General features: G+C 41.4%; 1 protein-coding gene across 1 annotated transcript in view; it reads left to right on the top strand.

Moving 5' to 3' along the window:
- The first annotated feature begins 1411 nt into the window (after positions 1-1411).
- The window catches only part of SPRED1 (sprouty related EVH1 domain containing 1), a 64720-nt gene continuing 40471 nt past the window's right edge, over positions 1412-25660 (top strand). The window contains exon 1 of the mRNA XM_074585011.1: positions 1412-2638. Within this exon, the coding sequence (XP_074441112.1) occupies positions 2607-2638 (32 nt within the window). The 5' untranslated portion in view covers positions 1412-2606. The remainder of the gene's footprint in view (positions 2639-25660) is intronic.

Raw genomic sequence — 25660 nt, 5'->3', positions numbered from 1 at the left:
CCTTAACAAATACCCTTGATAAATGCAATACCACCCTGCTTCCGTGCATTCAAACGAATGCTGCAAGTTTGTAGTCTGGCCTACAATTAGATGGGGCACTCCAGGTTTCTTTGAAATGGTGACAACTCCTCCCGATTTCCCATGTCCCCGTCTCTCCCTTCCTTGGGAAAAGCAGCCAACTAATGGTAGTGTGGGAATCAGCCACGTTATTATCACCAGGGGAGCTCGCCCCATCTTTTTCAAACAGGAAGAGAGAACCGCTCATCCCTGCTCCTGTGACACTGCCAGAGCTGGAAAGAAACCCCGCAGTTACGGGAAAAACTAAAATGGGATTAGAGTTGACAGCGAAGGCTCTTGGAGAGCAGCTGCGGAAAAGTGAGGAAGTTCACGGGAAGCCGAGAATAATGAATGTGCATCAGGGAAGCGTCTCTTACAGTAGCGCCACAGTATTTTACTCCATAGGTTTCGACACTGAGAGGTATCAGTTGGCAGGCACGCATAGAGACACTAGGCAGGAAGAAATCAAAACCCAACCGGCAGACAAAACCACAATATAATCTTTTATTATAATCTAATTTATTTGATGGTCTGACTCATGATTTTTTTGAGTCCTCGGGCTTTGCAGCACCGCTCCACTTCTCCCTCAGACGAGGCAGCACCTTCCCCGTGTCAGTTCCCGAGAAGGGACCCGGGTTCGGGGTGCTGCGGCTCCCCGATCGCGCCGCTCCCCGGCACCCACCGCAAACGCCTCCATCCCCCTGCGCCTCCGGGGGCAGAGGCCAAGCCGGGGCCCCGCGCACCCTCCCGCCCCACCGCCCGCTCACAACCGCTCCCGCATTTAGGGCTCGGGAGCTAATTACACGCGGCCTCTCCTTACACTGGGCTAGGGCGGGCCGGGCACCGCAGCCCGGCAGGTGCTGCCCCGGCGGCAGCCCCGCACGGTACCGCGGGACGCGGAGCGGACCGGGGCTCAGGCGGCCACGCTCCCCGACCCGCCGCCCCGCCCCTCCTCCCCGGCGGTCCAGGGGCCACCGCCGCCAGCTGTCCCCGGGAACGGGACGCGGCGGGTCCCGCCTCGCCAGCCCCCCGCACCCGCCGGCGGCCGCCGCACGCTTGGCGTTTACATTCACTTCAGCTTAACAAAAAGTAGCCGAGGAGTGAAAAGCCAGCCCGCGGGCCCAGAGACCCGCCGGGCCGGACCGGCTCCCGCCACACCGGCCCCGGAGGTCCGGGCAGGGCGCTGGGCCGGGGCCGTCAGGGCCCACATCGGAGCGGCCCCCGCAGCCGCCCGTCCCCGCGCTCCCGGAGCAGGAAGGCGGGGGCCGGCGGGGCAGCGCGCGTATCCCTCCGCGGCGCCGTGCCTGCGTGTGCGGCGGTTCCTCGGGAAGCGCGTGAGGCAGCGCCGGGGGCGGGAAGGAGGGAACTACTTTCAGGAAAGCCGAGCGGCCGCGGCGGGGCAGAGGATCGCTTCCCCCTCCCCCCCCCCGCTCTTCCCCTCTTCTCCCTCCTCCCTTTCCCCCCGCGGTTATTTTGGATCAAGCTGTGGCGGCGGAAGGAGCTTGAAGTCAACGCTTCCGCCCAGTTTTCCTGTGAGGAGGGGGCGGTAGGCGGCGGCGAGGAGCCGAGGCGGCGGCGGCCGCTGCTAATGGAGTTGCTGCCGGGGAGGGAGCGCAGCCGCTGAACTTCCCCGCCGGCTCCCTCCTTCCTTCGTCCAGCGGCCGGGGGCGCCTCTCTCGCCCTGGCAGCTCCGCTTCCCCTCCCTCTTTCCCTCCCTCCCCGCTCCGCTCCTCACACAAACAGCCGTGACGCATCCTCCTCCCTCTCTCCCCCCCCCTCCCTCCTCCGTCCGTCCCCCCCTTCCCACCCCCAGGCTGGTTTAAAACGCCTCCCTCCCCCCGTCGCCAGCCTTCTCCTCGGGGCCGGCGCGCCCGCCCTCCGCAGCGCTTCGGCCTCACTCCGGAGGGGGTGGGAGAGCCCCGCCGAGCCGCTCTGCCCCCCTCCTTTCCCCCCTTCTTCCCTCCCCGCCCCCCCTGCCGCCGCCGCCTGCCCCGGCCTGTGGCGGCTCCGGTGTCTGGAGGAATTTGTGCCGCCGCCGCCTGCCCCGGCTGGGCGCGGGAGGCGGGCGGGCAGGGAGGCGGCCGAGCAGGAGGAGGAGGAGGAAGAGGAGGGCAGCAGCAGTGAAGGCGGCTGCAGCGGGAGATGAGCTGCAGCGGGAGGACGGTGCGGCGCAGCTTGTTGCGGCGGGGAGCCGTCCCCTGCCGCCGCCGCTCCGCTCCCCTCTAACCGGGAGCAGCTCCAGAGCAGAAGACCCGGGGTTGTTGCTGCTGTTTCCACCGTTACCTTCTTCTTCATCATCATCATCTCTAAAGACAGGGGGAAATACGCTCCAGCGCCGGACAACAGGATTTCGTGTTTCCAGGATAAAGATCGCTTCCCCCCGCCTCTCCCCTTTCCCTCTCCCTCACTTCCCAGCGCTGCCCGTGCCCTGGCCGGGGGCGGCAGGCCGGGGGGGGGGGTAACAATGGTGAAGTTTCTGGTGAGTTCTGGCTGCGCCCTGCCTGCGTCGGTGCTGCTCCGTCTGCCTGTCGGATCGCGGTGAGGAGAAAATGAGCGAAGAGACGGCGACTTCTAACAACGAGTAAGCAAGCGGCCGGTCCCCGTCGTCGTCGTCCGTCCGTGTCCCACCCCCCCCCACCCCATCCCTTGCCGGCTCTCCCCTCCGCCCCGGGGTCGGACTGGGGCTCGGCGGGTCCCCCCCGCTCGAACGTGTCCTGGCCTCCCTCTGCGCCTTCTGCGCATTGCTGCTTCGCGTACATGGAAGCCCAGAAGCTCCCTCTTTGTGAAGGAGCTCGGTTCAGAAGGGCTGCGAGCCAGCGGCCAGCAAAGCGTGGTTTAATTAAAGCCCCGTAGGAAACGGGGCAGGTAATGATGGTGTCTTGGAGGGGGAGGATGGTTTTTGAGTGCCCAGAGAGGTATCGGCACGTACCACCTCTGATAATATCCTATTACTTGTAGATATTTCACATGGAAACTAGTGTGTGGGAGCTTCATCCTGCAGGAAACTGCTCCTGAATTTTAATTGGATGAGTCAGTCAGTGTAAATACAGCTTAAACCTACCCTAAAGCCTTTTTTTTTTGCCTTTTAATGAGCACTTGGGACTTCTTTTTTTTTTTTCTTTCTTTTTTTTTAAAAAAAAAAGAAAAAGAGGAAGGGGACAGTTCAGGGATCTCTTAATATTTTTTAATGTGACTGGTTTGGAGGAAATCCAGAGAATGTGTGTGCGGCTGTATCCCCCTGCCTGTAATCTGTCGTTGAAATACACTTGGGGTCGGAGGAGATAAATATTTGTCAGAAAACATCCGAGTTCTTTATGGCACTGGAAAAAAAACCCAAACATGAAGCATTTTGAAACTTTCCCTGTGATGAAGAAGTTTAAGGTTGATCGCTGCAGTCTCCGAGCTCTGGCGTTACGGTTTGCGGTGTCGGTGTTCGCCGAGGCTGATTTTATGAATGATGCGGGCGCCGGCCGCGGCCATGGCGATGGGAGGGAGGGAGGGAGGGAGGGAGAGAGCGCTGCGCCCATTGTAGCGGTGGGGAGCGGTGGTGGTGGGGGGTGCTCAGCCCCGGCTGGCGGGGCGGGCGGCTCCTCCGCCCGGAACGGCGGATTTCCCATCTCCCTGCCTGCCTCCCTCCCTCCCGGGGCAGCTTCCCGAAAAGAGGGCGGTTTGCTCCCCGAGGCGCGGCGCGGGCAGAGCCCCGCGGGGGAGCGGAGCCGGGGGCTGCGCGGGGCGCGGACAGGAGCGGGGCGGGAGGGAGGGAGGGAGAGGGGAGCCGCTGCGGCGCCCGCGGGGCCGGCGGCCGGGGCCGCCGCCATGTTTCCTTTTTTGTGAATCGCTCTCATTTGCATACCACAATCTCCATTCATAAAAAAAAAAAAAAAAATAACAAAAAAAAAAAGTGCTGTCATCACCGCTGACCTGCGGCAAAACCTGCCCCTGCCGAGGGCCTACGGCGGCTGCCGCTGCTGTGCGAAGGACCAGGCTGCAGGCAGCGGCGGGCGGGGGACGGTCCCCGGGACCTGCTGTATTAATATGTGCCGTTCGCTGCTTGTTGACACAGTTATGTGGGAAATATCAGCTCGGGGAGGTGCTGGGAGCACGTGATCCGCTCCATTCATAAAATACCTGGCTGTCCGTCCATTCACAGCGCAGTACAGTGCCTGCATTCAGCAGCCCGGCGGATCAGACCTGCATGGGGAGGGAGAGGCGGCCGGGCCGGCAGGTTTCTCGGAGAGGGCAGCGGAAAGAGGGCTCATGGCTGCGAGCATGGGAAATCGCTGTAAAGATGCGGGGGCGGGAGGGGGGGATGGGGGGGGGGGAGTTGTTTTTATGGTTTGTGTTTGTCCTTTTCCTATCGAGAAGCGTTAGCTCGGAAGTACCTTCTGCCTGTGCTGCCCAACATTTAAGCGGGGAAGAGTTTTATTCATAAAACATTGAAATATCCCCCCCATCCCCCGAAATACTAACTCAAAAATAAAATGCTGAAAATCAAATTCATTATTGTGAACGTGTTTTCAGACCAGTATGTTAATCCATGTGGGTTGATCTACATTTTATTGAACAATTCTGTCTTGCATCTGCAAGATACCGACATAATGTAGAAGGAAGTCAGTCATACCTAGCGAGACATCTGAAAATGTTGCCTGTTATAAAATACAGGTGACAGTGAAGACAACTAAATCGATAGAAATCAGCAAAGCAGTTCATTTTTTGTCTGTTTACTTTGAGAATTTTACAGCGGATTAGCTATCGCCATTTCTCCTTAACCTTTGCCGTAGCTGAAGAGTCCTCTGAAATATCAGAATAACAGAGAAATGTTTTTAATATGGCATGGACTGTTTAGAGGTCAATATTTTAAGTATTTTGAAATCTTTCAAAAAATAAAATCGAGTGTAACTTAGTGATGAAGGATCTCCGAAGCAGACAGTTTGATGTAACTGTTTTGTGGTTGCCAGTGTTAAAATGGTGATGTTCGCTGCTCATGAATGCACTGTTTCATTATCTTAACAAATTACACTAAAGTGATCCTTAATTATACATTCGTGGAGCGGAGAGGGCTTCATTTTTAGTGCAACCTGAGAGAATACCTTAAAGATAACTAATCTTTACTTAGAATGAGAAAGGATACATACAGTATTTCGTGTGAGTTAATTCATTGTTGTTGTAGAGCTAAATCTGTATAACCTTACAAAGCACTATAAATGGTGCTTTTTCTCAAATAAACAGATTTTTTCTTTTTACTTTGGTTGTTAAAATATCAGAAGAAAAAGAAAATAAGAAAAATATTTTTCTTCTCGGTTTCATTTGCTTTTTTGACAGCGTTTTTGGTGAGGCCAGAGTCGTCGTTCCTCTTTGGTTGATTTTGCGCATAGCATGAGTGTGTCACTTTAAGTGATTGGGAAATATGATTGAAACTCCAAATAAACCATTTGTGAAAATAGGGCAGATCTACCAAATGAAATTTATTGTTTTTCAAAAGTTCACTGTGTTTAATTTTATCAGTATAATTGATGACATCAATGGCCTTGAATTCATTAACAAATCTCTTGGCATATAAGGGCGAATACGGGTACTTTGCAATGCATTTTGTGTCATTGTGGCTACTGGGAATATTCTGGTAATTGAGCATTATTCTTTGTTTATAAAACTTCATCTTGTGGAGTAAGATATAAATATTTGTGGTGTTCAGAGTTTGACCTCAGTTAATAATATTAAATTCTCAATGATCGTGGGAAAGATTAATTAAAAAGCTGCATTAAGGACTGTTAAGTTTCTTGTCAGTCATGAATGTACGGCAGGCAGCCTTATAAAATTCTGATTCCCACAGATGAATCTTTTTTGTGATTTTTACATTGTCCTCGTAATGATGTTATTGTATTTGTCAGTTAGGTATTAGTTAAATGAGAGTATTTCTATACCTCCAGATAATTAGTTTTTTCCCCTCAGTGGTGTTTTGCAATCAGTGTGGTCAGCATGAACACAATGTGGTGCTCACAAATAATATCATTTTTTAAATGAAGGAATTAGTAGGATTTGTGGACTCATAGGTCAATTTGCTGTTCATGCAATTTAACATAATAATGTCAAAGCAGGCAGGTCAGCGAGCACTGTACCGAATTCCTGTTTTGGTGGCAGATTTTATTGCTGTCTGGAAATGCTACTGAATTTCAGTGTTAGGTAAAAGAATAATTGTTACATTACGTAGTCCCCATTCAGTAGGGATGAATGATGACAGGCTTAAGATGGAGTCTGAGTTGCTACTATTGAAAAGTAGGAGCACTGCTTTATTGGCTTGTTTACTTTCCTCGGTATTGTAGGTGGCCTCTTTAAATTTTTCAGGGAATGCTTGTGCTCTTAAATTATATTTGGAGTTGTTTTTACGTACTGTATTTTTACAGATTCAGACTGTCATATGCTAATTTTTTTGCTACATAAATATAAGTAATTTTATACTCCATTTTCCTTGATAATTTAATTCAAGAGATTATAACTTAAAGAAACACGGAGTGTATACTAACACTATGTGCTTAACAGCCTCTAGATTACAATATTATAAACAACCTCAAATGTTGATTTGAAAAAAGTAAAGCCGAACTACATTTTAAAAATAAAATTCTTACTTGATATCTTCATGTCTTCCTTCAATATTTGTGAAAATACTGTTTATATTTCATTTGTGCTTCAGAACTCCTTGTATTACATGCCCAAATACTGAAAGATGAACATGAAATCGTGTTGCAGAAAGTAAAGCCAACTAGTTTGGTTATATTAGTTCTGGGAGGATTTTAACGCTTTTCAGCAGGCTAATTTTCTTTCTGCTATTTAGAGCATATATAGACTTTGGAATTCTTCATCCCATAACATAAAGGGTTTGTAAAAAGAAGTAAGATTCTTTTTTTTTTTTTTTTTTCAGGAAAGCATCTTCTAAACCAATTGATTATATGAAATCATTGCTATTCTGCTATGTTTTCTTTTTGGGGAATGGCTCTTTACAGAGTCCCAGGGAGGCTTTTCCGGTTTTATGAACTGCTTCTTGCTGTCTCTTTGGCTCATGTTACGTGACAATATTTTGAAGGTGAAACTGAATTTGCATGTTACATAATCTGGGAGTCAGGAGTGGTTTTTTATTATTGTTGTTGTTATTTATTTATTTAAAGAAAGGTTCACCTTGGCAACATTGCTTGATTACTGTGGTATTGCAGAAAAATGCTTTCTGGATATTTCAGCATAACTGAAGCTAGCGATAATGTTTGAATTATAAAATGACAAGTGTTTCCTGTGTTTGTTCATTCAAAATTTAATGCTCTTGAAGTGTTAAAGTGCCAGTGAGAATGTTAGTGTACGTTTCAAAAGTAGAGATGTTTCTTGAAAGAAATATATCTTGACAGGATCAGAAGGCATAGGATTAAAGTTGAGGCCATTCCTGGTGGTTTTTAGGCTAAACACTGGCATTTTTGTTTGTTACTTGCTCATTCTTATGTATATCTGGAGAAATCATATGCGCTGCTGATTGACTTGATGGGATGTGACAAATGCGAGAAATAAAAAATACTTTTCAGAATAATGATACAAGTTTAAAAAGGAGACAAAGGAAATTCTTTTGTCTTTTTCGGTTTTTACTCTCTGATTCAAGTAAAGTATCTATGATACAGCATGCGATGTATGTTGTCTTAAATAGCTTTGCTCTAATATTCAAATGTCTGCTTTCTCCCTCTTACTCTTCTTTCTTGGTTGGAACATGTTGCGGTTTCCTTAAAGGAATTTGAAAGATGGCTGGGAGTTGACATGTTGTTGAGGATGCCAGTTTCTTTATGGATATATTAAAAAGGAACTATCTTTGGCTTTTTCTTTTCTGTTCTAATGTGCGACAACATTTAAGTAAGAAAACTTTAACTAGCACAGTTACTGAATGGCTGGAATTGGTTGTAAACAACAATTAAATGATCCCTAAAAATATAAAATTTGTTCCTCCTTTCTCTCCCTTGAAAATATTCATTCCTCTTTCTGAAAGCACTTCTAGTTATGAAGTATGTATTTAATTATTGGTGACTAATGTGGTACAAATATTCCACATTAAAATTCAAGAAGATGTAAACATATTTTCAACATTTTTTTTTTTATACCTTCTAATACTTTGTTAGGTGTCTTTTCTAACCAGTCTCGGTATTCAGCAGAAATAATCTTCGGCAATACTTGTGTTTTTTGAGGGAAGGAAGGGGACTGGATGCTCTTTTGGTATGCTGTATTAACATATATTTCTAGACTTAAGACAATAGTAATACATACTTTTGTTGTGCTTACTTTTCCTGTACTCTGTAATAGAAGATTATTATTTCTTTTTTGCTAGTGTTTAGACTATGATCTAGTAAAATTTGTTATCTGGCTGTGGTTTTTCTCGTAGGTGAGGTGGTATCATGTTGTATATAGTAACATGTATATATGGTACCGGGGTAAACACGGTATCTCTCCTACTTGAAAAATATCTGTAATAGGAATCAGTCTCTACGACGATGGTGTTACTCAACAGCACTTACTTGTAGGAAGTAAGCAGATATTTTAAGTGCTTGTGTTTTCACATCTTTCCAAGCTTATCTTTTACATAATGTTCATGCTGATATCTGTGATATCAGTTTGTTAAAATAACATATTCATTTATTTATATTCAGTGCTCTGTATTCCCTGTTTTTCTCCTACATATGATGAGTAAAACATAAAAAATAAAGCAAAACAAAGGAGCAACAAATCTTTATCTTAGATATGGTAAGGGACAAAACATTTGCATTTAAGTGCTTTGAATACTAAAATTGTTTATAAATGTGTCTCTGATTAAATAATAACTGACTTGTTACACGCGGTTGCAGGCCCTAATTCCCAATGCTCCAAATAAGGTGGGGAAAACTAATAATAATAATTTTTAAACAGTCCCAATAGAATGATGATAAATGCATCTATATATGCAAGGAGATCACAAGCATTTTTTCTCTAAGAACTAACTCACTGTCACATGACAGTAAATACTTCAATTCAAAGAGGGAAAATAGGCCATAGAAACATCAGCAGTTACTGTGCTCCATTCTGCATTGCTGCCTGATACCAGACTTCCATTCAGAAGAAAACATTTTTCATGTGTGTGCTACACAAGAATTCCCCAAATGAGTGCTATTGAAACATCTAAACCATCTTAAAAATGAGGTAGTAAAGGTATTTTTTTTCTCCTCCGTCTTTTTTGTTTTCCCTCCCAGATGTATCCATTCTTGTGTTTGAAAATTTTGACTACTGACTGCCGTTAGGTGACGAAGTCTTGTAATCCGTACTTCTGCTACAGTGAGTCAAACCCTCTCCTCTTCAGAACCCCTAAAGAAATCCTGTGAGCTGGTGGTTGGCTTGGATGGTTTGAGAGAGCAGGCATCATGAAAGTCTATGGAAGAGTTGTCCTTTTTTCTTTCTTTTTTAAAAAGAAACTCCAGAAAACCAGTACCAAATAAATAGGTCTTCCCCAAGATGATCTGACAACTGTTGACAATCACCCTTTTCCTTTGTCTTGTACTGACGAGTTGCGACACTAACTGAAGTTTGTCAAAGCAAAAATGAAACTGATTTATTTCAGTTTTAGTGAAGTCAAATGCTGTGAATAAATAAGTGTAGCAACAAGAAGTATCAAGAATTTCATTAATAAAACAAGTAATTACTGAAAACTAGTGTCAGGTTTATTAAAAATTGCCATTGAGACTGCCTGCCTTCCCTAAAGAAACACAGTATTGGTAAGATAAAACTCTCAGTGAGGATTCCTGCCAGTCTTGTTTTTTTTTTTTCTTTCAGAAATTGTGCAGAACTGTTTTGGTGAAGTGGTGTAAACCTTGAGGGCAGAAGTGATTTCTCTCTCTCTTAACCTTTTGAAAGGATTAAGGAAGGGTAGTGAAAAGTGGGAGTACAGAGCCTGCTCTGATTTAGGAATTTTTATGTAGCTTCCTAGAAACTTTTCAGACGTGATGAAGTGCTCTGTGCCCTAGGTGTTTCTTGCTGTGCCTGTTGCGCTTACTCTGGATCCCAGTACAACATGCCTTAATATGAAGCCTGTGATTGAGGCCGATAATATGATGAGCCTTGAATGGGAACACATTTTTGAAAGGGGTAAAGAAACTAATTCAGGATTTAGAATTGAGGCCTATACATTTAAAATGGAAAATCCTGTTTTGTTTTGGCTTTTTTTTAATCTATGTAAGTGGCTGACCTTGTGCGCCAAACCTGCATGTTTTTAAGCACTAGTTACTGTTGCTAATCGCTGGTCTTTGCTCCCTCTAGGACCCAGAGTAGATTGGAAGTTTCCTAGTAGGGTAGCCTTAAGATGGGTGTGTTTATGCCCTCTTCAGGGGGCAATTATTTATCTCATTACAAGTTCCACTTATAGTTCCAATGCTACTGACCTGTGCTACTGATGTTATGCAAAAAATTTTGGGGTCGCTGTCTCTTACTTTAATTTTGCATGACTGTAAGAAAAAAGAAAAAAAAAGCTGTAGAAGAAATTATGATTGCTGATACCAGTGGTACATAATGAGTGTGCCAAGGGAATGCAAAGTTGTAAAATTAAGTGCTTGTGAGTTTTCGGGCTTGAGAACTGAGATTGTTTGTGCAAATACAATCCATGCGGTCAGGGGGTATGAATTTTGATGATTCTGATAATGAGACAGAGCCAGGAATATAATCAGATTGCCTGGGTTCTGCTCTCAAGCCTTCGATACTAGGAAACACCCATTTTCTTATTTTTCAGCCCCTTGCCTCATTTGCAGCTCATCCTGTGCCAGAGAGGAGGGCTGCACCTTCTGATCACGCACAGGTGGTGCTGTATAATTGAAGACTGCATCTTAATAAGCGTTAAAATCCTATAAATGCTAGTATTGAAAAGTAAAACAATGTTCTAACAAGTTTGTTAGGGTTTTTTTGTTTGTTTCTGCAGATTAGTCTGGGTTTAGCCTTTAATCTTCAGATTTCAACTATGGGAGTGTTTCAGATGTTGGTAATATTGCTGTAATTCTATCCAGACTTGTAGCATGCTGTTTCTTACATATTTTTCTGCTAGCGTGATTTTCTTAATCCTTATCTGAAAGTTGGGAGTTTTGGTGTTGGGTTTTTTCCCCCCCCCTAATTTGGAATTTCTCTCTAGCACAGTGTATGAGAAGTTATTTGAGGGAATGATGCATTTGTTATGTTGAACTTGCTTTTGGTTTGGTTCTTTTAAGGTGATAATGACATCTGTTAAGAGAAGTCATGCTACTATGGGATATGTGCTCTAGCATGGCAGTCGCAGGGTGCCAGTTAGGCTGTTGACATCCATGGGCATATTTGCTGTGGAGGCATCTAACATATGGATTACAATTAAGCCTGGATTTCTGTGGTGTCACTTGTGTGTCCTCCTACAGCAATAGTATCATACTTCAGTCATGTAAGTGCAAAGAACTTGCAGCTCTCATTGAAACGAAAATGCCAGTTGCTTGTCATTTCTTAATCGGTAAATACGTTTTTCTAATTAGACCTATTTTTCTATCCTTTTTTTTTTAGCAATTGGTAGGTAAAGTATATCGTTCGTCAAATCTTTTACTATGTTCTGTTCTGTGGTTCCTGAAGAAGTGTCTAAAGAGTGTCTAAAATCGGGCTGTTAAGGCCGATGAATGTCCTGACTGAATCTTACTTCATATTCTGCTTCTTTCAGCCTCCAGAAAACTTTTTAATGGATGTGTAACCACTGCTTAAACAGTCCTGTGATGATCTCTAGCACAGTACTTTCATGCTTTCTGTATTTGTACTGAACGGGGTCTAGCTTAAAATATCTTACATTGTCTTAGCTGTATTCAACTTGACACATCCTCTAGAAGAGCCCCCATATGCACCTTAAAATGTACGTGCTTTGTTACTATGGTGATGGAAAAGAATCGTGCATGTTAACAACCCCGCGTTAGGTAATGGAGGATTTGCAGAAATCAGTTAAGCATTTGCCTGGGGCACTGAAAATTGGTCCGTGACCATACCTCCACCCCAGCCTCTTGACTGCAGGCAGGCAGAGGGAGTCTTGGTATGGGACGAGGCGCTTCTCTGTTTTCAGGTTGTTTGGGGGGGTGAAGAGGACTTTTTGGAATTGGTTTCAGAAGAAGCTGAAGTAGTGTTGCCTTATCACATGCTTTTAAATGTCTTATGTCATATACTTAGGGTGCTCTGCAGAGTGTAAGGGAGACGCTTGTGCAAGCACATTGTATGTTTGTCACAGATAGAAAACCAGTTTTGTTTTTCTTTGCAGTCCCTCGGTTGCAGTGCAGGAATTTGCTACCTTTCATTTCTCTCTTATGGCTGCCTGCAGATCCTGCAAAGGGAGGGTATGTCCATGCTCATTCCCCTGAAGCAACGTAGAAAACATGAGCTCTCCTTCATCTATTAGTTGAATTCTGGATGAAGAACAGTTCTATTCAAGGAAGCTATTCCAGAAAAAGACATGAATTTAGAGTGCTATAGTTTAGTATAGTGCAATTTCCTTGTGGGTGCCTTTTATTCTCCTTCTTCTGCAGTAAGTTGTGGTTAACTGGGGAGGAAACTGATAAGCTTAGTTTTCTAATTAGAGGAGCTTTTCAGGTTCTCCTCTCTCTTTCATTCTCTGCTGTACCTTTTTAAAGCTGTACTTTTCTTGCATTAGTTATTTTGTTATTTGTATTTATTTTTTTTTAACTGCTGAAAGTGGCATATCTTTCTGTGTTTTGAAGTATGTTGACTTTTAGAGAGACCCATCCCTGTAGGTTTTGTTTTGTTTTTAGTGTTTTAGAAAGCTCTTTTCTGAGCATTTCTCTGTATTAGTGTTCTCATGCAGCTTATCCTGAAAAGCTTCTCTGGAAAATAAGACACTGGTTAGTGTCTCTTTGAGACATTTTGACTGGCCCACTGAGCACCCTTACAGGTCTTAATACCAGGGTTTTACCCTTGAGCAATGCTAGCAAGAAGCCTGTTTTTTGCCACTCTGGGACGACAAAAACATAACCCAAATAAAAACATGTGTTTCCTTTGCTGTAGAAAGACAGAATGCTTCCCACAGGCTATGAGTTCATCCTCCTTTCAGCAGTGAAAGCAGAAGACATTAGAGAAATGTTGAAAATCAATGTTGAGTGACTTCTGCACTGCAGAAAATTCAACTTTTTTGATGTTTGTGAAAAAGCTTTCCTGAAGTAGAACTACGATTATATGTATAGCTGCTTTTCTGAACAAAATCAAAATGTATGGAATAGACTTGTGGAATAACCGGAAATAAGTTTACCAAAGCTGTTGTTTCAGCTGTTGGTTTTTTTTCAGGCCTGAGCAGCTACTGGGAGGTATAGAATTGGCTTTTCTATTTTTCGGCAAATCTGTGCTGCATGAACTTGATCCCAACAACTGAAGCTCAATGGATGAAGTAAAAGCTTTAAACCAGCTTTAAGGTCCTCATGCGCCTTCCAGCTGGAGGGTGCAAACAATGAGCCTTGATCAATGTTATCATCCCAAATAAGGCACGATGATCCAAATCTTTGCCATGTGCTTCAGGAAGAGATCGTTTCAGTAGAGAACTTGCAGGAGATACCCTAATTAACTGTCACATGTCAAAGGAAGGAACAGGACAAGGGCAAGAGTAATTTTGGCCAGCTTTTCTGAGGCTTCTTCACAGTTTGTTTCTAAGGCAATTACAATCAGTGCAGAAATCAGAGTATCCTATAGTAGAAAGGATCTGCTTTCTACATATTTTGTTTCTTGTCTAACTTACAATTAGGTATTTTAGAGTGGAGAAAGCATAACTGTCGTTTCCCAGTTACAGCATTAATATCTATGATCTAGGTGATGAAAGGGGATTTTTTTTTTTAAGTTTTGATATTCCTCAGCTGAGACAAATATCCCCGTATTTTGTGGATATAATAAAATGGTATATTTGATTCCTGAGAAATGCAGTCTTAAGAGTTAAATTGAAAGATGCTGTTCAATCTTTTATCATTAACAAGAAAATCAGGTTGGTTGTATCGTGTTTTTGGTAGGATGCAGCTTCTGTTGTCTTTATTTACACTGGAAAATGGTGTTCTCCAAAGGACTGTTTTTGCTTTCCTCCGCAATGAGTTCTTATTACAGCTCAGCAAATTATTTTCTCAGGAATTGCTTCTGTTTGGGATATGCCCTTTGGCAATAACAATGCTCATCAAAAAGTAGGAAGTTCTCTTGGTCTAACCCTTTCTTCATGCATTATTCCAGTATATCACAAGAAGCTCAGATTGATACTTCTCGAGGTTTAAATAGCCAGGTAGTATCTGTATACCTTTAACTTCCATAGAGAGCATGATCAGAAATTGCTCTAATATCCAACAGCAGAAGTAGGGAGGATTATGTATTACTTCTATTAATTTTTTTTAAGGTTTGTTTTTTCCTAATGATAAAAGTTCTGTTCATTCATCTTCAGGCTCCTGAGCTCCATTATATACTATTTCCTTCACATAGGAAAATGTTTCATGTGTGGTTTATTCATTTCAATACATAGCCATGCAGCAGCAGTTGCCCAATCTGGTGGTAGAGGCTGCTACCAACTGAGGTTCCAAGATCTCCAGGATTAAGTTGGATTCAGTATTGATGATACTATTTGGGGTTGCATGAAATTATGTCGGTAGCTCTGAAGGCCTGGAAGTGGATGCTCCTTTATAAAACTGTGCAGAAAAGGGTGCTCACAAGCAAATCTTCATAATTCTGTGAGTGTTTTTAAAAGATGTAAATCTAAACTTCTTTTTAAATGCCCCCTCCCCCAAATAGTATGAATTTTTGTGGTGGTATTACTGATCATGTGCCATGGGTGGGTTTGTTTTAATGTTTTTTTGATAGACTACTTACATAATTTGAAATACTTCACTCTTCAGAATGGGCTTGGTTTGGGTTTGGTTTTTTTTTTTTCAGATCCTTTCTGTCAATCTGTGAAGTATCTCAGAATTAGCTAAAGTTGCATAAGTACACAAGCCATTTAAAATAGAAACAAAAAGAATTCTATTAATACCCTGCGTTTTACCAACATAGACAAATCCAGTTTCACTAAATAAATATCACCGGTGCTGTCATTTTGACACACAAAATAACTTTGTGTAGTTAATAGCCACCTCTTAAAGCATCTAAAGCAAATTTACAGTTGAGATCAGTTAATGAGGGAGAGTGGGAGTAGATTTATTTAAAATCCACTGAACTTAACTGCTCACTTGTTTGCTTTTTAATGGTGAAGCAGATCTGTGGTTTGAATTGGTTTGGGGAAGTTTTTGCAACAAGATAGGTGATGGTTCACAACTACTTGAAAACTACAAAGGGGTCAGCTACAGTTTCTCCTTCCTGGGAGACTGGAAATCTCCCATTGAAAACGTTCAAGAAAACTTGATAACTGAGATTTAGAAGATCTTCAGAGATGCAATTAATATCTGCAGAAAATGTTTCAAGAACATCACAAATTAATAATGATTTAGCACTATATTAACTTATTATCTTAAGATGTTTACACTGCTGTTGCCTTAAAATACTAATGCTTTATGTAAAACCCTAAGTATTGCCATAAAGGATTTGGCAAAAATCCTTGTTGACAAATTCCGTATGCATCTGTTTCCTCATCAGGAAGTTTGAGCTGAAATATATTATTTGTTTCTTGATTCTTTGGTGGAGAACTTTACCGTGTGGTTGTTTGCTCGGACTTTATTTTACTTTAGCAGCGATTTAGTTTTGGATGGCTTATCTGTTCTTAATACAAGTGTTGCGTTCTCAGGCATGCAGAAGTCGAAGTGAACTGAAATTCCTGTGCCAGATTATTCAGTTTTCATCTTTTGGTATAGTTTGCTTTTCATGTTTGCATATTAGAACTTGAAATAAGTGTCTAAACGGAGTATTTCAGAGCATTGGGTCCTGCACGGGTATTTCTTTTCTTAAAATGGTTTGTCTCACAAGAACCATGCAAATAAGGTGATGAGATAGAATGGTAAGCATGATGTTCTACAGAAAAACTTGGCAATTTAGTTTTGTTAGGAAATGCTTTCAATTTATGGCCGCGTCACTGTCATCTGCATGCTTTCTGATGCTAAAGCAGTGTGTTAGCAGGAGGAGAAAGGGGATTGGGAGGTGCTGGTGCTCTTGGGCTTCAGCCTTGAACAAGGACCTCGTGAAGTGGGGAGGGGATCGATTGCCTGTGTCGCCTTCCTGCAGTGTCCATTCAGTCAGGGCTGGCTCATTAATGCTTGGAAACTGCTTTGTTTGCACCTCAGCTATCAGAAGGGCAGTCTAATTATGTTTCAAAGACTGTATGTGCTTATGATCAGATCTAATGTACTTTCTGAGATGGTACTTTACTCTAGATACATCTGAGGTGCAAACAAAACATTTCTTGACTAAAAGACAGCTGAATACTTCAAAAATTTATCTTTGTTTTCCCTTTACCTGTAGGTCTGTCTGTCATTTTTGTACACGAAACAAAATGTGCTTAATAGAAATCAATTGAATGCAAGGAATTTCTAACTGGTTATTTGGGCCAAGGCAATACAAACTGTAAATGTGAAATCATATGGGTTTGAGAGAGCTGCTGAGTATTTTAAAATACTTCTTTTCCCCCACATTGCTGTTAGTGTTGTTGGACTTCTCGTAGACCATTTCTTAGAAGTAAATCATACCAGGGCTGTTCTTGTTGCATGCAGCACTTTCTCAGCTGTAAAATCTTGATGATGTATCATCAGTGAAACCATCTTGTTTTTTCAAGGTGGGACTAGAGAGATGAAGGTATCAAATGAAAATGTGGGGGTAGAGGGGGAATGGAAGGGCAAAAGTAAACCTGCTGTAAGAGCTACCTATGTCTACAAAACATATTAATTCCTTTCCCCTTATTAGAGCTGGGCCTTCTGCCAAGACAGACCTGCTGTTGCAGCTGGGGCTCGCAGAAGCAGTAGTGACTGCGGGAGGTGATAGATAGCATTCTTTTAATTCTCAATGGCATTGACAGCTACCAAAGTTCCCTTTCTTTGCTCAGGTTTATCCTTGCTAGAAGTTAAAATGAAAGGCAATAGAGACAGTAAGACAATGCTGAACAGATGAAGAAGACTGACAAGGAGAGAAATCGAAGGCCTAGTTTTAGGTATGCATTTAAAAGTCAATTAGGCAAACTACTGGCATTAAGTTTCTAAAATTATTTCAGATGCCTGTCTTGCTGTTAAAAAGTTCTTCTTGTAGCAGATTTCTAAGCTTTTTCATTGAAGGATAGTACAGTGAACACTAGAGTCCTTTATTAAGACTACTTCTCATACTGAGTTACTGCCCTGTCATCCAGTGCATTGGATTCTGGAAAAATACCTAGTAAACTCCACAGCCTAATTGATGTACTGTTTGGAAGTGCTGGAAGCTATAGATAGTTTGTCTAAGAATTGCTTCTGGTCCTACCAGTGGTATCCATGGCACTGGTAAGAAAGCATTTGTAGGCAATTTTTATCGGCTTCACTTGTTAGCTTTCTTGCTACTTTTAAAGAATGCCCAAACACTATTCTGAAACTCTAAAGAAAATGCAAAGGGAAGTTTAAATGCCTCTGTGGGCTATGCAGCTGCCAGTCTTTATATGAAGAATGACAGGCTTCACCAGAATGCCTGGTTCTTAAGGCAGGAGACCATGATGCTGAAACACATTAGAGCAATGTTATTTATATTCTGCCAAAAGCAATTATCCTGCAAGACTTATAAATATGTGCTAGCTTTTACGTGTCTGATAAACTCTACAGACTTCCACAGAGATCTGTAGGTCTACTCAGAGTGATATATTTAAATTTTTGCAGGACTGAAGCCCAAGTGCTTGCATAAAATGATGTTTCTAGTTGCAGGCATATGCTGATTATTCAGTAGTGTGGCAGAAGTGTTTCTTGGGGATTGGTCTGTTACGATTAGGATTGTTATTATGCCAAAGTAAAGAGTTTTTACATTTAATAGTATTTGATAAGAGTTGTTTTAAGAAACCCGTTTTGATCCGCCACTATTTCTTTCCAACGACGACTTCTAAGCTCCAAAGGGCTCTTGTCTGTCCAAGAACCCTGTTTTTAATTCCTGTGAATCCTTCACTTTTCCTCCCCATGAAGACTTATTGCTCCTTAAAAGTGTCTTCAGTTAGCTACTTTGGGCCCTAAAAGTGGCCTTTTTCTGTCTGTGTCTTTTCGTCACCCGGTGACAGAAAATGAGCTTCACTGTTCGAGGGGAAAGGCCTGTACTTTGGATCTTGGCTACCAAATAGAGCAGCTTTTCTGTTCGCCCCACAGCTGCTGTTAATGTTTCATTCTGCAACTGCTAGAGGATGGGCAAGTAACCGTCCTCATATGAGACAAAAATATAACTCCATTAGTCAGCTGGCGTGGGTTGTTGAAGCAGAAATGCAGGCAGTATTTTCTCCTGGTGGAGAAAAATCCATCACATCCTATTAAAGTTGCCATTAGCTGACTATGGGGGAATGTACATTTCCTGAATCCACGATTGCCTGTTCTCCTTACTTTGATGGCTGTCTACTTTAAAACTTGTAATTTAGTCATAACTATTATAAGATCATGTTACATCTCTGGGGTTAAAGCTATTTGACACATAATCTGTCTGAGAAAAGCCCTTGAGAAATAATGGTGCTTGACACTAACTGAACCTTAAATTATTGTGGAGTGAATTAGAGAACCTTGTTCCTAAAGAGGTTCCGTGTGCTTTCTGAAACCTATATCGCCCTGTAGGACTTCTAAGACTTAGTATTTTAACTTTTGAACTTTTTAGTACTATAACTCATTGCTGTTAAATGTGGATTTCAAAGTTTCATTCAAAGGTGGGTTTGTTTGTCTTTTTGTGATTTTTGTTCTTGTTTGTGGTTTTTGTTTTGTAGTTGTGTTGGTTTTTTTCCAGCTGTAAGGTAGCTGTAACCTTTCCGAAGGTTGAAAATGCAATAGGCTACTGGCGTCTTTGATATCCTCTTGCCAGTGTTCGTTGTAAGGTTTAAGTGAGGAAGAGTTAACTTTTAAGCCCTTAACTTTTTCATGCTAACATTTGAACCCTCAAGGTTTTTGGATGTTTAATCTTCATAACATGAATCATGACCTAAAGCAGAACCAAGAAAGGTGCCTTCTTTTTGTAGCTGCTTATCAATGAAAAGAAAACTTTCTTTTTGTTATTCTGAAAGTAGCAATTTTTAGTCATGTCTAGAGCAGTGTTTCAGTAAAGGATGACTCTTTCTCTCTAAGGCAAATACTGATGTGATCAGACTTCTGCTTAGTTCAGTTTAGTGCTTAGAGATTTTATTAAAATCTCTCGGGCCCCTCATTCCTTATTTCTTTAATTGCTTATGTCCTTTTTTTTTTTTAATGAAGTGTGGACAGAGAGAAATGTTCAAATCCCTTAAACTGAGAGGGAAGAGTATTTAACCTTCACATGAGGAGCGAATGGTTCTTTACAATAACACTTCTGGTATTAGTATATCAAATGTCATGGATCTGTGATTGCAGATTACAGGTGCATTAACACCTATCAATTAAAGGCAGAAGATTATTCAATCTTATCTTGTATGGCCCATGTCTGTCTTCATGTTGTGTACAATATTAAAGTTGAAGAAGAAATGATGCAATGGCAAACCATAGTCTAGTTTTGATTTTTATTGTAATTATATTCCAATATAGACAGATCCTGGATATATCTCTAGCTACTTGGCAGTTGTCTGTCTGGTGGTTTTTGTGTTTCTTTAGGGCAGGGAATGAACAACACTTTTATGCTGCTTTCGGTTTACACCCTCCTCCCTCTGATATAGTTGCTTCTTGTTATTCTCAACCATCTATGTGGTTGTATAGAACTTCAGAACATAGTCATGAATAGGAAAAGTTAAAATAAGAAACTTAGATTACTGTGTTGTTATACAAATATAATTTGGTTATGTACTTAATGACTCTACTAGTGGAATTAAACAAAAAAGTAAAAATTATGCAGCTCCAGCTGAGGGAGCTATTTTCTGTCAAGTCAATTCCTTGCATGTTCAAGTAAGTCACGTTCCCTAAAACTTAATACGGAAATGTAGACAAAATTTTGTACTATTTTACACAAGAACTTGTTTGCTGGGCTAAAAGGTGTTGTAAAATGCAATTATTATTTTGTAGGATTGAAAATAGTCTCTGTAAAAAAAAAAAAAAAAAAAAAAAAAAAAAAATCTGGTTTAACTTTCCAGAAAAGGAAGTGAGCAAGACCCGTTCCAGTGTATTTGATCGGACAATCCTAATTTTACCGAAGAGCTAAACACAACTTTATGTATCCAAAGGTTGGGTCCTTGTGAGCAACTTCCCTTCATTGAGAGCAAGCAGTGGAATTTTTCCCGAGGTGCTGTGGCTGGGGGTTGTTTTCCTATTGGATTTTTGCACTTTGGTGTTTAATAAGACTTTAATGTTTTCCCCTCACGAAAGGAAAATCCATCTCCACTACGTTTCTGGTTGGCCTGCCTCCACCTGGCAGCTTCCAGGCAGCTACGGAGGTTTCTCTTCAGCTTTCAACCTTTCTCCTCTTCAGTTCCACTCTCCTGCGAGTAGGCTCATCCTCTGCACACGTGCTTGTTAAACGGCCACTGTTTTTCCTTCAATAGAGTAATTTTCTTCATGTGTCAAAGCCTTCCTGTGTGCTGAACAATGCATCTGAGTCTTTGTTCTCCGGATTACTGGAAGTTGGCAGCTGGCTGGTTTTGTGTATGGTGGAGGAAGAAGCTGGAGCGCGCCGTAAATGCTTGAGTATGGACAGGATGGCTCTTACCCTTGAAGTAACATTTTCTATAGTTCCTACTTGTTACTTTAATGTATTGGCAGAATTTAGTAACTGGTCTCTGTGAACATGGAGACGTGAACGCTGTTATCTGTAGGTTTTCTCTTACCTGGATCTCTTCCGATTGGGTTTGGAGGGAGCTTGTTTTGCCTCTTGGGAATTGAAAGAGATTGCCATATGGTCCGGTATAGTTCATGTACACAACTGTGATCCAGTGGAGGAAAGGCAAACTCCCAACCCCCCTACTGCTGTTCCAGAAAGGAACAGACAGGAGGAAGTAGGAGTGAGAACAGATTTCTGGATAGATTGGTAGGCAGCGGGGTGAATTCTTAGCACTTCCCACCAGAAGTTTATTCTAACAGGCATCGAGTTTTAACCGTGTAACTGCTGCTCAGGAAGCTGGAGCGTGAGGATCAAGAGTAAATGCATAGATAGACTTATAGGGCTAATTTCAAATGAAAATGATAAAAGTATTTATTTCATATCTGAGACAAGGCTGTGATATTCTCAGCCTCTAGTTGTATGAAGTTAATCATGGTGCTTTTTTTTGTTTTCTTTGTAATTTCTATTTTTTTCAACCTTTATGTACAACTGAATGTAAGCACTACTGACTGTATCTGGAAAACACTACTGTAGCAGTATCCTGACTGAATGAGACTTTCCTTCCTGGTGGAAGTGTGTGTGTATAATAGATCTACAGTTCTACAGTGATTGAAATATGTCAAATGCAACAAAAAATTTTTCTTGGTTTCTGTATCTCTTAAAGCAAAAGGGATAATTTTGTCTATTTGTTCCCACACTGTACAGGGAGATATGTTGGACAAACAGCTATGTTATTGGTCATCATTCAAACTGATTTAAAGCAGTAAAAAAAAAAAAAGGCAAACTATTTAGAATTAAAATTTGTGTATTGACTAGAGAACAACTTTTATGGCTTTTCTCCAGATTAAAAATAAATTTATATATAAAGTGTCCCCCCCCCAGTTGAATAATTTAGGTAAGTCTTTAAATAATTGTGTAAATCTGCGTTTCTAATGATGAAGAATAGTTTTGGGCTGCCACTGAAAGGGGTAGTTTGCATTCACCTACACATCTTGGCCTTCTATCTAAGGGCATGGTGACTGCAGGTGATCTGGGGCACTGATCTGTCAGAACAGTCGTCTTGGGATGATGGGTTTTCTATTTCAGTTGGACAACCATCTCAATTCACAGTTGCATACTGGTTTGGGTTAACACGAAGAAAGCAGCAGAATTGTCCCCCAAGTCTGGAGGAGAAGAAAGGGTTAGGGATTCAGGCTGGATTTAGGTGAGTAGGTTTAGTTGCCTTCCCATTATCCCACAAAATCAATAATTCTTGCTGCAAACCTACAGGTGCTGAATCACCAGGAGAACTCGACATGTATGACTGTTTAGATACCTCCTATGAATAAAACCTTGGAATTAATAAGGAGCTCACAAAATGAGATCTATGTAACATTTGTGTGCTGTGCATAGTATGCTGTACTCCTATCCTATAACTGTTCAATGGAGCATCGCCCTTTAATTTGTCTCGTGGAGACGCATCGTCTGTCTGTGTCAAAATGCTTGCATGAGTGTAATCTGGAAGCTGTTTTTCTTCTGAGTGCCAGTGTACTGGAACCCAGTGTTTAAAGCTTGAAATTAATGTATTTTGTATATCCGTGCATTCTCAACAAATGCTGAATAAACTTCAGTAAACGATGATCCTTATTAAAGGATGAATAGCTGCAAAACTTGAAGGGTTTTCATGTACTTTTTTTTTCTTCTTCCTCTTTTGAAGAGGGGAGATTTGTATTTCCTCTCCCTTATGTGCTTGGCATAGTAATGCCAAATAAAAAAAAAAAAGTGGCAACAAGCAACAGTGATTCGCAATGCCAATAGTACTGCAGTTTGGAAAATGTGTTGTACCAGTAAACTGACTAGTCTCAATTAAAATTTAAAGAATCTCCATTACAAGTAGTTAGTTAATAGTGTAGTGACTTCATCAATTTTAGTTATTCCTAAAAGTGAAGGAATGTTTCCTAGGAGAAAAGGTTCAGTTGTCAAATGAATTTTTCTATGTTGTTCTTAAAGGCTAATTTTCTATTTTGAAACTTTTTTGGGGTGATATTTCCTTGAATATTGGTGACTGTGCATCAATGAAGATGAGCTGATGAATCATTTCAGACAAATCACATTTGTTTGGTATATATTAAACTTCTTCCAAGCAGAGGTTGCTATAACTCCTTTCCAATAAAAAGATCCAGACTGAGTACTCTTAAACCTTGCCGAGTCTTATTATAGTTTGCATTGAGACTTCTAAATTCATACAGTAGGACTATAATCTTAAGTGTTACTTTATTGTAAAATTATTGTTTTAGGAGTATAAAAGTTTGGCCAGATATACTGTATCAATGTTTTAATCTGCAGCGAGATAGTGCTCATTTCTTTTGTTTCTGTGTTGAAAGTACTAGGTTTTACGTGGATTAATGATACCAAAATTAAAAGCTGCGTGCAGGTTAGATGTGCTTATAACTGATTCTCATATTGTGATGTATTTTCAGGTGCATTTCTTGAAAATCGTGGTTTCTCTATGTCTCAGTTTTCACCACATTGTGGGATAAACTTTTTGCAGTGTTCAGAGAATCTTTTTTCTGTGCTAACAGAGTTAATCCCCTTGCATCTTCTGGAATCAAGAGGGCTTTTCCTTCGTGTATTCAGTCATTACATAAAGGAAAATCAGTCTGTTTTGTTAGAATATAAACTGGGCTTCACTAAATACAAAGAAGGCCAAAACCTCTCGCAGTAAGAATTTAGAGGAAAAAAAGGTACATTTCTTGGGAGGAAGAGAACTATTCATAACTTTGGTGCTCATCATTCCACACACATGAAGGGAAAAAAAAAAAAAAAGAAAAGGAAAATTTAAGACTTAAGTTATGTTGATACTGCAGAAGGAGATCAAATGTACCCAACTTTGTGACTTATCCTAGATGTTCATATTGCTGGTTGTGGTTTAATCTCAAAATACGTATATAATGTAGAGAAGTAGTCAAACTCACAACTGACCTGTAATGTGACTGGCACCTTCTTTTCCTGATCCATACAGACTTAAGTAAATGAGAGTTTGGCAGCAGTTGCTAAGGGTGAAGCAAACACCCGTATACATGTTCAGACACTCCTCTGGAACTTGCGTCGAAGTATCATATCTACAGAACCACTTTGAGGGCTTACGAGTGCGCCTTGTGACCAAAATCAGTCACTTACTGATTCAGGTTGGATGATTGTTCTGCATTGAAGTTAACCTTTCTTCTGTGTTACTCGTGATTCACATCAACTTCCCAGTGCTGATCGCTGCAAAGTTGCAGAAGCAGTAGAGAAAGTGCATGGCAACAATAAACGATCAGGGCAAGAGACGACTGGAGCATGTTTCTGGCAGCAGTGCCAAATTGTATTACTTTAAAATGCTTACCACGATAAAGGTAGTGCAGGTATGAAAGTTGCCTTGGATTTGTTGGCAGAAGATGGCATAGAACTATCAGTAGTTTTGTATTCTCTCACCAGTCTCTGCTGAAGGACCTCCTGAAATCAGGCTGCAGAAAGTGGTTGCAGGAAAGATAAGAAACGTGATTGTTAAGCATTTTAATCTGTCTTTGCTTGCTCGCTGTGCAAATGCTTCTTAGAACCTTTCTTTCCACTCCTTCATGATCCCTAGCAGTTTTCCACCTGTGTTACTTAGAATATTTATCATAATAATAGTTTCAATACAGTAGCTTGTAGTATATGGATTAAGTAATTTCCAGATAATGTTATAAATTAAAAACTTCAGTATTTTACTGTGGTTTTTTTATTGGAACCAACCTAACCATTTTTTGTACTAGTTTAGAATTAGGTACGACATTTTATACTTCACTTTTAATGCAGAAGAGATAAGTGTATTATAGAAAGCCATAGTGTAAGAATTGCATGCTGAACAGTGATATGCTTTGTGATTATGCTTCTCTCATACGGTTAAAACCAAATGCTTTGTGCTGCATGCATTGAAGAAGGGCACCCAGTTTTTCCTTGTGTGTCTGCTGCTTGTTTGGGAAAAGGAGATGCCATTTCCTCTCTGTCTCCTGTTCCTCTCCCCCCTTTTTTTCCTTTTTTTTTTTTTTTTTAATGTTATTTACTCGGTAGGGAAGAATTTATGCAAGCAGTGTTCTTCCCCCGCCCCTTATCTTTTCATGTTACTGACTTTTGAAACATCTATTACTTCATTTTTGTTACTTGAGTCCTGGCATTTTTAGCTCCCCTTTCTTCCCCTTAAATAACTCTTGGGCAATCTTTTCTTTTTTGTGCTTCCTAAAGAAACAACTGTGTCAGCTGTTTTTCTTTAAACATCAGCTTTTTATGTGGAATAGTCAATATCGGTTTTTTACTGTCTTTTGTGAAAATGCCTCAAAGAGATGGTCGTGTCGAGTACTGGTCACACGACACTTCCCAGTCAACACGTGGATGGAGAAAACAAGGATGACCTTCTTTAGTCATCAGGTAGTTACAGTGGCAGAGTGACAGTTCTAGAATCCTTTGACTCAAACAGTCACTTCCCTCTTGATTTTTCTTTTTAGTGAATAAGTTTTTTAAAATAATAAGTCTTTAATAACACTGGAAGGAATGCTTAAAAATTAGAGGCAAATGAATTCTGTCTAGGAACTACTGCATGGCTAGGGAATAGTCTTTCTTCTTTTCAAATGCAATACATTTTGGGTGTTTGAGCAACCAAATTCAAGCAGCAGAGCCCTCCAAACCACTATTTTCCATC

Source organism: Larus michahellis, chromosome 4 (assembly GCF_964199755.1).
Source record: "Larus michahellis chromosome 4, bLarMic1.1, whole genome shotgun sequence".
In the NCBI taxonomy this organism is placed as follows: domain Eukaryota; kingdom Metazoa; phylum Chordata; class Aves; order Charadriiformes; family Laridae; genus Larus; species Larus michahellis.
Note: the sequence above shows the minus strand (reverse complement) of the source record. Positions and strands in the feature narration are given on the sequence as shown.